Source organism: Semicossyphus pulcher, unplaced genomic scaffold, assembly GCF_022749685.1.
Source record: "Semicossyphus pulcher isolate SPU_LCO1_2020_fin unplaced genomic scaffold, fSemPul1.0.p SCAF_14, whole genome shotgun sequence".
Classification (NCBI taxonomy): domain Eukaryota; kingdom Metazoa; phylum Chordata; class Actinopteri; order Labriformes; family Labridae; genus Semicossyphus; species Semicossyphus pulcher.
Window position 1 is genome coordinate 17,097,270 of NW_027211648.1, and position 15,810 is coordinate 17,113,079.

Here is a 15,810-nt window from a genome sequence, read left to right on the forward strand (position 1 = left end):
ATGTTTTCTGTCATTTTTACTGATACAGAGGATAAATGTAATTTGTATTTCATGAATAAGACGACAAGTAAGCCTTTTTTTGTTGCTCGGTGCTCATTAATATCCATCTATAAAATACTTTATCCTGTCTGGGAGGGTCATTTAGAAATTGTTTTATAATGCACTAGTTTTTGGACAGTAAGACCTATTTCAAAATAAAATGTTATAAGAAAATCAAACGCAGATTGAAGGCCAAAGTTAACAAAAGGGATTCCAAAAATGCACAGTGAGCCCAGCCAGCAGCTGTGATACTCCGGTTGCTGCTACCGTTCAGCTGCTCCTCAGTCAAGTAAAAGATGCACAACAGCGACATCTAGCGGACGTCAAGGAAAACTTCAAGTCCCACTTTGTATTTCCTTTCTCAAACTGCTGCGGCATGTGCTTACTGTCAGGCCACTGCAGCAGATGAGATAAAATCAGGGGATTCTTGTTGATTAGGGACGAGGGAGTTGTGGGATATGCTGTTTGTTTGGTGAAAGACAATCTCTGACTCTGATGTTAACATGACATCATTGTTGTACTATTCCCCAGAGCCTGTCCTCATCATTTTACTGACCCAATTCTGACTGTTTGTTTGGCCCGCCCTTTGAACGCAACTGCAGCCACAAGCTTCCTAATTTGAGGAAACAAGTGACCAAAGTCTTAGATGTTCAAGTATTTTTCCCTTATGTCTTTATTCAGATTGGTGTCCTACCTCATGAGACTGAGAAAGAAAGAATATAAACATATCATCCCTTTGTGCTGTCTGGCGTTATACTTAAATTGTAACATATACTATCTGTATTGACCGTGTATTTATTAATTATTTTCGCGACTTCACAGTGACTGACGGGAACGCGCACTTCTCTTCTTATTGGCGTTGCCATGGAGAGCGTGACGCTTGGTGATATCCAGGGAGACGCTGCTCTCGTGCTAGCACACTAGCAACCAAAACAGAAATGGAAGATAACGTTCAGTTCGGAGAGTCTGGGGCGATAAAAAGCGTGAGTTACTCATTCAAGCTGCAGATGATTGAGTGACGGGATAAAAGCAGAGGTTATATGATGCGTATGTTCGCTGAAAATTAAGTTATGAGCATACTGTTACGACGCAGAGAGGCTATGCTATTGCTAGCCGCTAAGCTATCAAGCTAACGTAAACAGACAGTATTAGCCATTCAGTTAACTGTGACCTATCTATTACAAACAAACATACTTTATCATGTACCGCTTTTGAATAGCAGCAGAAGGAATGTATGTCCTGTTTATGTTAGCTGAGAAGTTTGCCCTGCTAGCAAACATTTCCCGACATGCTCAGCTCAATATTTTGTTTTAACAGTTTAAACAGTTAGGAGGTATCTTTATGGTCAGTCTGACCTGTCTGGACGTTTGTTATCAAGTTACTACACCGGATAAGATCTACACGAAACGCCAAAATCCTTATATACATGATATTAATGCCATCACAGCCTCTCATTTATGGAGACAATTTTAGACCCTTTGTGTCTTTATCCTGCCCTGATGTCCTGTCCTGCTCTGGTTTGGAAATGTGTGGTAGGAAGTTAGGATGAGATTCTTCAGCTCACCCATACAAGGCAGTTATCTGTTTTTCTCAAACTTTTTTGGGCCAGGGACCCCTTACAGGGGAGAACATTTTCCAAGGACCCCCTTATAATCGTAACACAGAATAAGTATATGCTTACTACCATTTGCACTCTTAGATGCCCTCGGGACTATTTGCATTTCAAAACTTATCACCCTAAAGACTTCAGACCTGTGTCATAGTGATAAACATTTAATACCACTTATATATACTTTAAAACAGAGGGTCATTATATTCAACTTGCTTGTGGACTTAACTTGACATAATTTATACTTTCAAGTAATTGATCGTAAAAGCTTTCAGAAAATTAACAATAGCAAGACAGCAGCAGGAGCGGATCAAGTGATTCATGACGGATTGGCTTGATGTGTCATAATCATATCAGTTTCTATTGGTCCAAAGCTAACATGGGTGGGAGTAATGGACACCATATGCTTGTTACATTGACGCAAATGGTCCTCATCTGTAGATGTGCACTTTTTAATGATACAGCACAATTTTAAAATGTATTATGAATTTATTATAATTATTTTGCGGACCTCCAGGCTATGGTTCGTGGACCCCACTTTGAGAACCACTGCTCTAAACAGTGGTATATATTGCCCCGAGAGTGCTATGTTCTCTTTGCCCACTGCTTTTGTCTCATTGACCAACATAAAATGTGTTTTCGCATTTAGCATCAATAGGCATATAGGTTCCTCTTACTGCAGAGGTAAATTCAGATCTGTCAGTCAGGCATGAGATACTTTACTGCTCCTCGACCTCACAAGGTATGACAATTTGAGTATACAGAGCTTGAAAACAGAAACAACAAGCCAAATGAATTACTGGAAAGAAAAAAAGTGTTAATTTTTTGGTTAATGCTCTTGTCATGTGCAAACACAGGAACATATAGTTGCCAAATCTGCACAGTGTGGCTTCACAGAATAAGAAGTTGTACAATATTAGTAAGCAAAAGCATGCTAAGAACCAAACTTGGCTAGTTTATGCAAGTGGAATAACCAGATCTACTGGTACCATTCAGACAACATTTGGTTCCCTCATCAGATGGCACATTCAAAGCAAAGCAAAACCACAAATTCCTTTGTAGCCATTAGAAGTGCCACCAAGTGCTGGTTTCATTCAAAATCTATTCTCCTTTTTAAAATTCTGCACATTTCTCAGGTTGCAAAGTCTGGACGACGAGCTCGCCTGGCAGCAGACCAATCATCGTTCGAAGACTCTCGTTACGTAAGGAAGTCCTCCACCTCAGCTGCAATGGGAGAAGTATGTGATTATACAGTATGATCATAGATTGTTAGTTATAATTTCCCCTCACCATAAGCTTCAACAGTGTGCATTTTGGTTTTTGTCTCATACATGAATCACAGGATGACAACGAGGTAGGTAGCATGAAAAAACACTTTGGTGAATTTGCATGGCTTCTGCTGATAATGCTCCAGACATCAGCTTTATACCAGTCTTGGTGTTTACACAAGTTACCAATATTTCTGCCTCAGTTTGTCTGGTTGTATTTGATATCCAGGCCTGTTAAAACTGACCACACACACTAAAACCATCATCACTCACAAGTTCTAATGGATTCAATGGAGCGCTCTTTTATGCGGAGACACTTGAGTTGCCATCTTCTTCTTCGGCAGATTTTAACGCATAGATGGTCAGTGTTCAAAAACTGTAACTGCTCTTCATTTATTGTCCTGTAAGTATTGGATCTGATGTGCTTGCATGAGATGTTTTCAAGTGTTACTTAATACAAGCTGTAAAACCCTTTTAAACTTTAGAATCACAAAGAATTGCGATTGTCGTCTTATAAATTGTGTAATTTAAAAATTACATGACTGAAGTCTCTATAACCTTCCCAACAAGTTTCATAATCCTCTCTTTATGCTGCCAACTGTGACAAGAATCATTTTAAGTCTTCGCAGAGATGTTGTCCTGAAGTTTTCCCAGTGATCTCTGCCTCAAAAACATACTGGAGTTAAAGTTTAGACAGAATATTGAGCAAAAATATATGAGCAAGGTCACATTGGAGTTGAAAGTTGAAACATAACAAATAATTGCACGTCACTATCTTTGGCATTTACGGAATCAGTCACATCTTCTGGATTGACAAACTGTAAACCAGCCAACATTCCCGAAGCCAAAAACATACCAGCGATGCTTTTGCTTAAAGCTAATCTTCCCAAATTAGGCTTACTTCCCCAATGTATCAACCAGTATTCTCGCGCCCTCTCTGACCTGCTGTGCACATGCAATACATTTTTCCAGCGTGTGTCGTGCGACTGGGTGGGTTTATTTGCAGTCTTAGTTTATCAACCCTGGCCTCTTCTGCCTAAAATACCCAACTGATTGGTCACATTCCTGACATCCTTTTAAACAAAGACTCAATAGCTTTTATGGGCTCAGAGGGTTCGGCCACCACAAGTTTCCTTTGCCCTAGAGACCATCGCAGAATCCTAAATTGGAATCCAAGCAAGCTAAGCTAATTACGTTAACAGCCATAACTATTTTACTACAACTGTGAGGTTCATATTTGGTCATGAAGAAATGGAGGCACAAACTTGTTTTGTTTCTCAGGACACTTCTGGTCCTCTCCATTTTTGCAGAGTGAAATAACTGTCAGAGGATGAATTTATTACCCTCAAAGACACTTGACCGCGTTATCTTGTCTCGCATGTCAGAAATACCAAACATTAACCATCAGAGAGATTTCACATCACTCCAAGGCATCTTTGTAATGTTGCCTGAAACGACTCAATTGTCGTTATTGTAATCCCCTTTGTTCTTGATAAAGAGACAGTTACTAATTACGCAAAGTTGAGGGAGCTAGTTCAGCCTCGGCTCTCTCGATTAATGGTAATATACAGCGGAGCAGAGTGGCTCCCCCTCCCTCTGCCCCGCTTAATGGTGACATTCAGATTTATAAATGGCTTTGCTGAAGGAACCAGCCATGAAAGATTATTTCCTCTTCCATCATAAACGAAAGAAATTCTTCACGAGCACTTTGTCCTCTGCAGACCCAATTTAGTAATGAGAAATGTTGTGCCTTTTTTTTACCCTCCCTAATTCATTTGTCTAGTGCCCACCCTCGTGTGCTCGGAGGAATTCAATTCATTCAAGTGCTGCTCTCAGGGTCCCGGTCTCAGGATCGAGATGCATACTCAGTTTACTATTTTCAGAATCAAAGAATGAGAGGGAGAGGGTCGTTTTTTCCCCCTGTGGATCTATTTTCGGGTCAGACTTACAGGCCATGGCAGTTCCCACACTCTGCTCTATATGTTCTGCTGGGGGGGAAATGGGCAGTATTGAAAACTATAATAAACAAACAATGGAGTGCATATAGACGACTCTATTCTGCACGTACCAGGCGTGTTTTTAATTGTACACACTAAAGCCTATTCCACGCAATTATGGCAAAACTTAAAGCTGCTTTATGTACCAGAATTAAAGCCCAATTACACCTAGAATTCTTCAAATCTCATGTATTTATCTCCTGTGTAAGTGAGTAAACATTTAAAGAAGCTGTTCTGTCGTCTCCTTCCAGGGTCCTCCTCCAAAACCGGCCCGGCGTCAGGGCGGCTGGGCAGAAGAAAGCTCCGGCTCTGGTTCTGCCAAGTACGTATCTTCACCTTCTCCTCCATCTCCCGCGGCTGCACTGAAGGCGGCGACTGTGAGCCGTGCGCTCGGGTTTATGTGTTATTAATGAACTCTCATGCTGTTGAATGAGCTTATTTATCAGTGCATATTTGGCACTCCGGCTGTGAATCAACAAGGTTAGAGGGAGCCTGTCCGAGCAGGCAACTCTCCATTCGTCTTCATCTGTGAGCAAGGCGGTAATTGACATGGTTAATGCATCAGCCACAGGAGGGCACTGTTAGTCAGCTAGCCACTTCATCACGGGGGTTCAAGCCACTTAATCACCCCTTACCACTGCAGTCTGCTCTTTACACGGGGAGCACAACATGGAGAACTCATGAAATATTTGGAACAGATGGAAGGTGTTTGCCCAAAGCTCTCCTCTAAAAATAACAAATCTGAATCTAAATACTGTACATGACTGCATCAGCATAAGTCTTTATGCACTGCAGAGCAAACTCTCCTGTTTCTCCTCCACCTGCCACTTCTTCTTTCTGTCTCGGTGGAGGTGAGAGCATAGGAGATTCATTGAAGTGAACAGGCTGAGTCAATTGCGCTTATTTGCGTAGTTTACTGCACCGTTAGTGCAAGCAAGGAAAACAGCAAACTCAATAGATCTTTCCCGTCTCACAGAAGGTCAGCGTGTCGCTTCTCTGCTTTTGCGAACCAGCTTGATTCCCAGTCTCAAAGCGATTGAAATACAGGAGGTGTAAAAAGGGTTTGCACGCGCATTGATCCTCTCTGAAACAAAGTAAGTAATGGTCCCCCCTGGAACCGGCAAGGACTTTTCCCTTCAATGTCACCCCTCATGCTCAATCACCGCCGCCCTCCTCCCACTAATCCCAGCGCAGAAATCCCGGGATTTGTCGATCTATCACTTCTAATTGACACTAAATGATCTGTCAGTTTATTGATGAACCTTTGAAACCAGGTTGTCACAATATATTTTATCCCTAACAACTTTTTCTAGACAGTTTTACCATGTCTATCGCTTTGCCTTACATGAGTCTTAATCAAGGGGTCTGTAATGTGTCTTAAGTGTCGCCACCCCCGCCCCCCAGACAGGACACAGTCCAAGGGCAGGCAGGTAGGCTCCCTCAGCTCCTCTCTGCCCTGCATGGTTGGACTCTAGCACCTTTTAGGCTGCTTGTCTACACTCAGACAGCATGAATAAGATGGCAAAACATGAGTAAACATTTTTGGCTGGTCAGCTAATTGTTTTTTATTTCATTCTTTCCTCCCCTGAAAAAAAATTCAATTGATAAGGTTTCACTTTTTTCACTGCAGATAATCAGTAATACTAATACTTATAATACTTCATAATTTAGATCTCAGTATATTCAGATTACCCTGTCTAGATCTCTCTAGATTTTTGTGCAAGCTTTTTTTGAGTTAGTGGGTTTCTTAGCCTCATTTTGAAGTGTCTGCTCTGATGATAATGATAAGTCCCAAATTCAAATTGCCTTTAATAACTTTAAGAGCAGCTCCAGTCATGGTTTAAGACATTTAAAATACTCTGCTAGAAATAATAAATTGTGAATTAAATGGTTTTTTTGCAAAATACTTTGTAAAAATCTTCCTAAGGCATCCTCCTTCTCCCTCATTAAAAATGCCAGAATCTGCATAGTCCCCGCCCACTATTCCAAACGCCTCCTCCGTCGTGAAAGAAAACACGTCTCTGCCATCGTTTAGTGGCAACTTGTTGAAACATAGCAACCTTGAAATGTAGTAATCAGTAGTCGTAACGTTAACGTTAGTAGTCAGTAGTAAGTTTGCAAGAATTACAGTTACAGCTGGCTCACGCATCGCCAAAGTGGTTGCCATAGGTTGCACATAATTATATGCATACCGTCGCCCCGTCCATTAACGGGATTGGCTCCTTAGGTTTGTGACGTCTCAAACCTGGCAATCTGAAAACATGTTGTTTAGCCTGTCCTTGGTACACTGCAGTTTAAAAGCAGACGGAGATGACTGCATATGTTGTCCCTGATATGTCTTGTAGCACATGAGAAACACCACATGGAGATGTTTACAAGGTTAAACACTTGAGGGGGTCTTTAAAAACTGTACAGCAAACTGTTGAGTAAACCCTTTATCAGAAAAACAGGAAGTAACCTAGGTAAGGAGCTTCTGGATTTAATGGTGAAATAAAAGTAGGGACTGGAGCTTGTGTACAGGTATATTTTGAAATAGATAACTTTAATTTATTTTCCTTGCTTATTCTTTTAAATTGTCCATTGAAAAAAAGAAGATTACCTCTTAAACGTCCCCATAGCTCTACCAACAACTTCCCTTTACTGCCTGTCTTTCTAGTGAGTGTTTAATTAGCACCCGGTCTGGAGCATGTGTATTATAATATTTACCTATTTTATTGCCTGTTTCTTTGGTTTAATATGTATTTATGTAAAAGTATTAATTTATTTTATATAATTTAACACTGCAGGTCTGAAGCTTTGATATTGGGCATGATAAAATGATAAAAATGACATCAAGGAGAAAAGTGTTTCAATACTGGATCTGTCAGTTTTAGCACCAGTAGGGGGCACTACTAAACCAGGAGAAGCAGCAGAACCATTTTGCATCATGAAACCTTTTTTATACAATTTTTTTAAGGACACTAATTAACACATTAATCTGCGTTCACTTCTCTATTATACTATATGATTATTGGTCTGGATGAATACTTCTCAAAGAATATTTTCCCTGATGTCTGTGGTGATCGCTTCCTTTCTTAAAACAGGCACTGGACGCTAAAAATACCGTGCTGAGGCAGAGAAGTGTCAAAACACAGTATTTTGGTGTCTGGCGTGCTCTGTTCAAGCTGAGCCGTGTAAATGAGAGAAGTCTGAAAATAGCAGCGTGATCCAGCAGGAGACGAGGCCGAGAAAATAGAGAGGAGAGGCGAAGACACTGTAGAACCCACTGTGTTTGATGTGGCAGAATAACTATCATTAGATATAGAAGAGGAGGATGTGAGCATTAAAATACATCTGTGGCAGGAATACAGAAGTGTACTCTCTATATATGTCATTGAGATTTGTGATTTCCAGCAATTTAAAGGAAGGAAAACTTTAATCGTCGGGTGATATTTAGTCTCTCTAATAGTCTCTTTCTTCTGCGTTACAGGTCATCAAGAAGACCTGCAGCTGAAGACCTGGAAGAGTAAGTTCACCCAGCCACAACATCCATGTTTCATCATACTCTTGCAGTTTTAAATTAAATGCAATGCCAGTTGTATTTTCTTTGCTTGGAGAAAAATAGGTCGGTTTAAATGTTTGTTCCCTTTGCAGTAAAGTGGAAACAGCGCCGTGCTTCCAGATTGTCCTTGGTTGCAGCTAATCCTTGCCTTCCAAGAACAATCACTTAACATGATTAAAAAACAGCGTGACTGAGTTGTCATCACTTTTATTGCTGTTGGGAGCCAAGTTTTCCTGTTATTCCAGTTTTTTCCCTCCTCGCCCTCCCTCACATCATTCTGTGACTAGAATAGCCGTCACGAGGACAGGCAGGTAGAGGACGCAGTTGTCTGTGTTTTACTCATCATCGCAGTCGGGGCCCCGGTGCCTGAGTGTGTAAAGTTGTTCCCCCTGCAGAAGAATCCCTTATCTTGTGCTTCTGTCACTACTGTCTTGTCTTAGTAATACTTATTCAGACTGCTGCTCCACCTGTGGTTGTTTTTTAAAAACCCAGAGGGGATCTTGTCTAAACCTGCCAGGCTGGACCCCCAGACAAGCCCAACAGCATCTCATAGCACCACCTGAGCATGTGTCCTAACTACTAGAAAAACATGACAAAAAACAAGCCCATCGTCACGTCTAAGCAGTCGAGACGCCTCTCAATTTCTCCCGATGATGACCTCACCGTTCAGTTGCATTTTTAGAGCATTGAATAATTCATCCTCTCACACTTCCTGTTTCCACAGCCGCCGCCTGCGACCACAAACACCCCAGGGATCAGATGATGAAGGAGGTAAGAGCACCCTGACTATCCCCCACTCTGTGTCCCTCCTCACGGGCAAAGAGGAGCCCTCCGGTGCCTCCCTCGCACATTCATCGTGTGAAAGTGGAGCAGATAAGCAGGCGGTCAGATCATCGCTTTTCACTGATGCTCACACCATATTTCTCCTTGAATCCAGCGTGTGTTTGAGCTCTGCCTTTGACCAGTGTGTGGCACCGTATAAGCAAGACAATTGAATATGCTCATTTATTATATCTATAGTTGATGGAGTGCAATGTGGTTAGTTTTAAGTGCTCCCCTCACCATCCAGAGCGACACACAGTCAGACAGGTGCTGTTGAATACAGATCTAGCATTAACTGAGTCACCTGAGGGCCCAACTCTGTGCACATCAAACAATGCCACGACTGAGGGGGGAAATTTCAGCTAAACCCTGCCTGGAATAATTGTTCGATTTTGCGGCAGCAGGCAGCTGGGGAAATAGGGTCAGACTGCATCAGCGAAGGTAGAAAGCTCAGCTGACGACTGGAGGACTGATCAAACTGTTTTATCTACAATCGGCTTATCATAACCTTAACTAACTAAAAATGTCTGCCATCATGTTTCTGAATTCAGAAAAGTCAACATTATTAGAATAGGAAGAAGAAGAAAAAATAATTTACCTAATTTTTTATGACAAAAATGTAAATTTTTTAAACTTTTGATCATTTATTTTCTATTGTATAAATACTATTATAAAGAGTTTGTCACTCTGTTCTTATATACAGATGAAGTACATCATTATATGTATTAATCACTCATCTGTAACGTAAATGTTGCTATATGTTTTATATTTAATTCACATTTCTTACATTTCGAGTCTTATTTTCTTGTGCTTGTTTAAAAATAACAAAAATTATTATTATATAAGAATTCTTTCATATTAAATTAAAATGTGTGGATAAATTAGAATTAAATGCAAAATTAAGGTGCTTACAAATACATTTCATTCTCGCAGATGTTGCCAGTAACATGTCGCCTGTCATAGGGCTGAACGATTTTGAAAAAATATCTAATTGCGATTATTTTGACTTGTATTGCAATTTCAGTATGATTTTCGATATTAAAGGGTGGGGATGCACGATATTATCATCACGTTATCGGTGTCTGCAGATTATGGCTTGAAAATGACTTATCTGCATCGGCAGACATGTCATTTTTCCGGCGATATTTTCCGACGATAAAGCACTTTGGTTATGCCTAAATGCTCGATGATTCCCTAAAAAAGCTTGGCGTAATGCTACGACATTAACTCAGCATGGGCACTGCCTGCACCACGCCTCTTCCGTCAAGCGTGAAGAAGGTTGCAAGATGTCTGCAGTATGGCAGTTTTTAAAAGTTTCCGAAACAGACAGCAAGGTTGCTGTTTGCAATGGTTGCTCAGCATCGGTCATGCGAGGAGGGGCCAAATCTCATCATCCAAGCCTGTGTAAGCTGTATGAATATTACAGTTTTATTTGAAAGAAAATACAAATAAAAGTTTAAGTAGTTTTCTTATATTGCCCATTTTAGTTAGCACTGTATTATGTTATTTCTGCATCCGCCAGTGGGCCACTACAATAAGAACAGGCATGATATCAATTCCACTACAGGGGAGACTTCATATTCTCTGCAATTAAGTGGAAAAAAAACATGTGCCTAATATATCGGTATCAAAATCGGCAAGAAGGGTTGGAAAATATCGATATATCAGATATCGGCAAAAAATCCAATATCGTGCATCCCTGTTTTTTATATTTAATTGACATTTCAGAGTCTTATTTTCTCGTGCTTGTTTAAAAATACCATAAAAATATCATTATATAAAAATACTTTCATATTAAATTAAAATATGAGGATGAATTAAAATGAAATGCAAAGTTAAGATACTTTAAAATTCATTGTATACTACAATGCGGGTATCTTCGTCACACACGTGCACACATATGTTGTCTGTCACTGTCTGGTGTGCACTGGCTCAAAAGGCCAGCTGAATGAAGTCCAGAGGTTCGGTTCCCTCGCAGTTAACGCCGCCGGAAAGATTATTACTCTGTGGAGGGAGACCTCTTAATACAGAGCCCGAGGCAGGGGCATTGGAAATTACAGTGCTGAGGGTTAGTGAGATAGCCCCTGCGATCTTGATTATGTCCCCTACCCTTATCCCTTATGTCCACTGGCTACAAGCACACAGAGAGAGAGAGGGAGAGAGAGAGAGAGAGAAGGCTAGGCCAGTCCCCTGCTCCCATCTTCCCATCAGCTGCCCCCACAGCCTCCTGCTGGTCACTTAAAATAGCACCACTATCGCAAACGCACTCATCTGTTTCATGTCTTATTCTATAGCTGCTCATGTTTTGAATATTACCCCACGAGCATGTCAAATGGATTCAGCGCAAAGGTAATCATTTGACCGGACCCCCACGCAGACTATAGGAGCCCAAAGTCGCTGACTGGCGTGTGCCTGCCGGGAGTTTGTCTACATTCGCAGCAAATTATCCCCTTTTGATATTTACATGCTTCAGCGAGGAAGCTGGACGCGGCCGTGTAATAAGGATACAAGTGGCCCGCTCGCTGCCAGACAGAAGCCACCTTGACGCACGTCCGGCGTAGGTGATGTGTGGTGCTCTGAGGACAGACGGCTCCTCCTGATGGAGCTGCCCTCCGCATCAGGAAAAATCACTCGCTTGTTTGCAGCTGCTTTGATGCCCTGCTTGACCCTAAGTAATGGGTTGAATTGAAAGCTCATTTAAAAGTGTTGTTCCTTTTTTCACTTAATAATAGACTTTGCATATAGACAACATTTGCCTCTGTGCGTCACATTGAACTCATGCAGTGTGTTAATAGAGCATTACTGGGTGGAATGAAAAAGGGTGTGCGTGGACAGATAGACAACCCAGGAAGCTGTTTGCAGAGAGCCGGACGGCAAGGCTTTTTGATGTCATTGCACTAAGACCATTAAATTTGATTGGGGGTCCAGGGGGGACGGATTCTGCTGAACGCTGTGCTTTGTAAATGAGAGGACAAAGTGTCACCGGGGCCTCATGAATATGAAATACCCGCGCCTGCATTTATTTGGATATCAGAAACACAGATGAATCTTGTCAGCGGCTAAACGAGCGTGGCATTTTTAATTTGGTTTAATTAAAAAAGAGAAAGAAATAAGTTATCATCAGAGGCTGAGCTTTTGTTGTCTGCTGAAAGTTGATGGGTTCGCTTTTGAGCGAGTCGTACTCACTGCTGAATCAAAATAATTTTCTTCATCTTCAACAGGCTGTAACTTTTATTTAGAACTGCTCCATCAAAGATCAGTGTTTCCTTCACTCCAGTTTATTTTCAGGAGTCATTTTGAAGGAATGGTGACATAGATGCCGAGATATTTCCTCCCATCAGATTCAGACTTCCATCTCTTCACCTCTATTTAGCTCCTCTATTGACTTTCCCCTCAGGGTGCGGTACTGTGGTTAGAGATTACTGACAACCCTCTTCATGCAGTCCAGCTCTCTCTTTTCCTCTCAGTATCTGTCTGTTCCTCTCTCTCTGTCTCTCTCTCTCTGACTGTCAACACTCAGCTGTAGAGTTAATATATGCTACACCACAGTAAAAAATATTGTGCAGGAAAGCCACATCACATCCAGAGTTAACACATTTTCTATCAAGGCTGATGGGAAGCCGGTAAAATATACTGTGGACAGAATAACACTTCCTCTTTGATTGTTGCGGCTGATATTCCTCTTTAGCTACTGGAAGCTTCTGACATTAAATGTCATCACACAATAAGGTTCTTCTTATGAGTCACTGAACACAATCAGTGTTCTACTATTAGGATTTTTGAAATCTTTCTCTGGAGCTTTGTATGCCTCTCTCATTACTCTGCTCCAAAAAATGTCCATCTGAAAAATGCTGTGAAAGTTTGCCCTGTCCTTCTTGGGAGAGGAGCCATCCTCTGTCCTGTTGCGTTTTGCCAATTAAAGTGGGTTCCCACTGTTTGAGCAGCGGGTTGGCGGCTCCTGGCACCGCAGCCCCTGCCAGGCCGCACTGTGACTTCCGACCCCACACAGATGGGCCCGCAAGCAAATACTCTTGCACATGGCTGGATGCCGCCCCAGTCGGAGTGGCAGAGTGGACATGGAGGTCGGCCTACCGGCCACTGTGGGTCCTGGGGGTGGGCGGCGCTGACAGGGCCCAAATGCTAAGGTAGCAGGGGGTGCTTTCTGGGGAGCCCCTGGCCAGCGCCCCTCTCACAGCAGGAAGAGCTGCCGCCTCGCCTCCTGAATATTCATGGCCGCATGGCTATTGTGACAGGGCAGCTCTTATGAGGATGTAGCGAGAGAGAGGGAGGGAGGAAGTGCCACACGGACATGCTCACACATACTCACACAAAGCACAGGGGATTTACTGTATGCTTCATAAATGATCCTGTCTTTTGGCTACCAATCAGATGCTCTTAATTATTGACACTTTTTAATGTTTTTTTCAGATATTCCAGTGATTCCAGACCTTGATGAAGTACAGGAAGAGGATCTCACCATGCAAATAGCAGCTCCACCGAGGTACAGAAGTGAACGCCTTTAACTCTTTAAGGTTCATATTTATCACTCAGGATTTACACACACACACACACACACACACACAGCGTATCCCCAGACCCGTGTTTGACAGTTAACCTCTGTCCGTGCACAGGACACGAGATCAGTGGCCTGCTCTGGTGACTTTGATGGTTACCTGTCCTCCACTGGTGCCGTTGCAGAGTGTCTTGCTTTATCGGGCTGAAATGGAGAAATAACAGTTGGATGTGATTTATGCAACTCTGTTACAGGGTCCTGACTAACCGGCCCTTTGATTTACAGGGCAGTGAGAGACACGCCGACATGTGTCGAATATGTAGCAAGGCTATGACAGCGGTGGAGGTTATTAGGCTGGGGCTTGCTCTCTGTGCAAGATAATATCCACATTGAACTCATTGCGGAGGCAATGTAGCGTGTAATGTGCAGTAAGTAGGACTGGCATGCACTGCTAGGCCCCGGCCACTTTGAGAGCCCCCCCACTTAATTCTAACCCACAGATAAGCAGCTGGGTTTCAATTTGAAGCGTTTACCACTTGGCAACCGTCTCCTGCTCTCTGTGGTCTTCGACTGAAGTCTTGGAGCTTCATTTCACACAAACTTCAAACTTCTGCAAAGCCACTTCTCAGTGTTGGTTTGCATGGAGTGTGAAAGTACTGCAGTCAGCCTGGCTACCCCTTTTCTATAATGTGGTTTAAATATGAGTCTGTTAATAATTCAGACTTTCCTTTACCCTGTTAGCATCCAGGTGAACCGGGTGATGACCTACAGAGATCTGGACAATGATCTGAAGTATTACTCTGCGTTCCAGACCTTAGTAAGTCAAGGATATTTATTTATCTCTTTTATATTCTCACATTTTTTCTCGTCAAGGTGGTCCATTTATTTTTGCATCCAACATCACCTCTGTTTGTGCAAGCTAAGTGAATTTCACTGCGATCTTCCTTCAGGATGGCGAGATCGACTTGAAGCTCCTCACCAAGGTTTTAGCGCCGGAGCAGGAGGTGAAAGAGGTGAGTGAGTCCTTAGTAAATATAGCTTGTGAGCTCCCAGCAAAGACCTGTCCAGCTGTTTCTGGAGCACCAGGGGAGGTTGCCACTCTGTCTCCCAGGTAATCAAGATTTATGATGTGTACATTAACACCCTCTGCTCTCCTTCCCCGTTCTGTTCCCTGTGCTCTCTTTCTTGGTACGTCTTTAATTCTTCTTTTCTCCCCGTCTTCTGTGTCTCTTTCGCCGTGCAGGATGATGTGCGCTGGGACTGGGATCATCTGTTTACAGAGGTGTCCTCAGAGCTGCTGATGGAATGGGATCAAGGAGAGAGTGAGGAGCAGGCGGCGTTGCCTGTAACATGAGGAGGAGGTTTGGACTGGGACTCTAAATGGCTCCAGTGGGAACTTGGTGATTGTCCATCACACAGAAGGGCCAGTGACTTCCGTTATAGTGACTTTAATTACTGTTTGTTATCCAGAATATATATTTTGTAAAGTGTTTCCTGTATTTTTTAAATAAAGTTCACGGTGCAGTGAACAGTGCGGTGTGGTTGTACGTTCTTTGTCCAGGTTTTTTAAATTTCACCCTCTTTTGTTAGTTATTTTTGAACAGCCAAAAGGCAAAGTGATTTGTTTGAAAAGCTCCTCTGGAAGAAGCTGTCACAGATAAACATGCCCTCCGTGTACTGCCAGCATTATCAACACCCGCATACAAGTCCAAGGTTGATAATCAGCTAAGCTGAAATCCAGTTGATTGTGTTCAAATTAACATTCCTCATTAAAGCCTACAACCTTATTGTTATTGACTGTGCCATTGACTTTATCTTGCAGGTCTTCGATAGGAGCAACCCCTTCTTCACTATTATCTCAAATGCATTGAACAGAGTTCCTATTGACACCTGGGGGATTAGCATACATTATACCTTTTACTGGATAAAGAGGAATGGATGTACGTCTGGAGCAAGGCAGCAGCTGTTGTCAGGTGAAGTGAAAGAACTCTTCACTACAATGTGATAACACTGAATACACA

At 42.3% G+C, this 15,810-nt stretch overlaps 1 protein-coding gene across 1 annotated transcript; it reads left to right on the forward strand.

Annotated features, from left to right (window-relative positions):
- The first annotated feature begins 971 nt into the window (after positions 1 to 971).
- Positions 972 to 15,318, forward strand: LOC138591627 (Intraflagellar transport protein 43 homolog). Its single transcript, XM_069662271.1, has 9 exons — positions 972 to 1,022; positions 2,785 to 2,886; positions 5,165 to 5,235; positions 8,383 to 8,418; positions 9,179 to 9,225; positions 13,705 to 13,777; positions 14,531 to 14,606; positions 14,740 to 14,802; positions 15,033 to 15,318. The coding sequence occupies exons 1-9, from the start codon at positions 978 to 980 to the stop codon at positions 15,141 to 15,143; spliced, it is 624 nt and encodes a 207-aa protein (XP_069518372.1). The 5' UTR covers positions 972 to 977; the 3' UTR covers positions 15,144 to 15,318.
- The last annotated feature ends 492 nt before the right edge of the window (positions 15,319 to 15,810 follow it).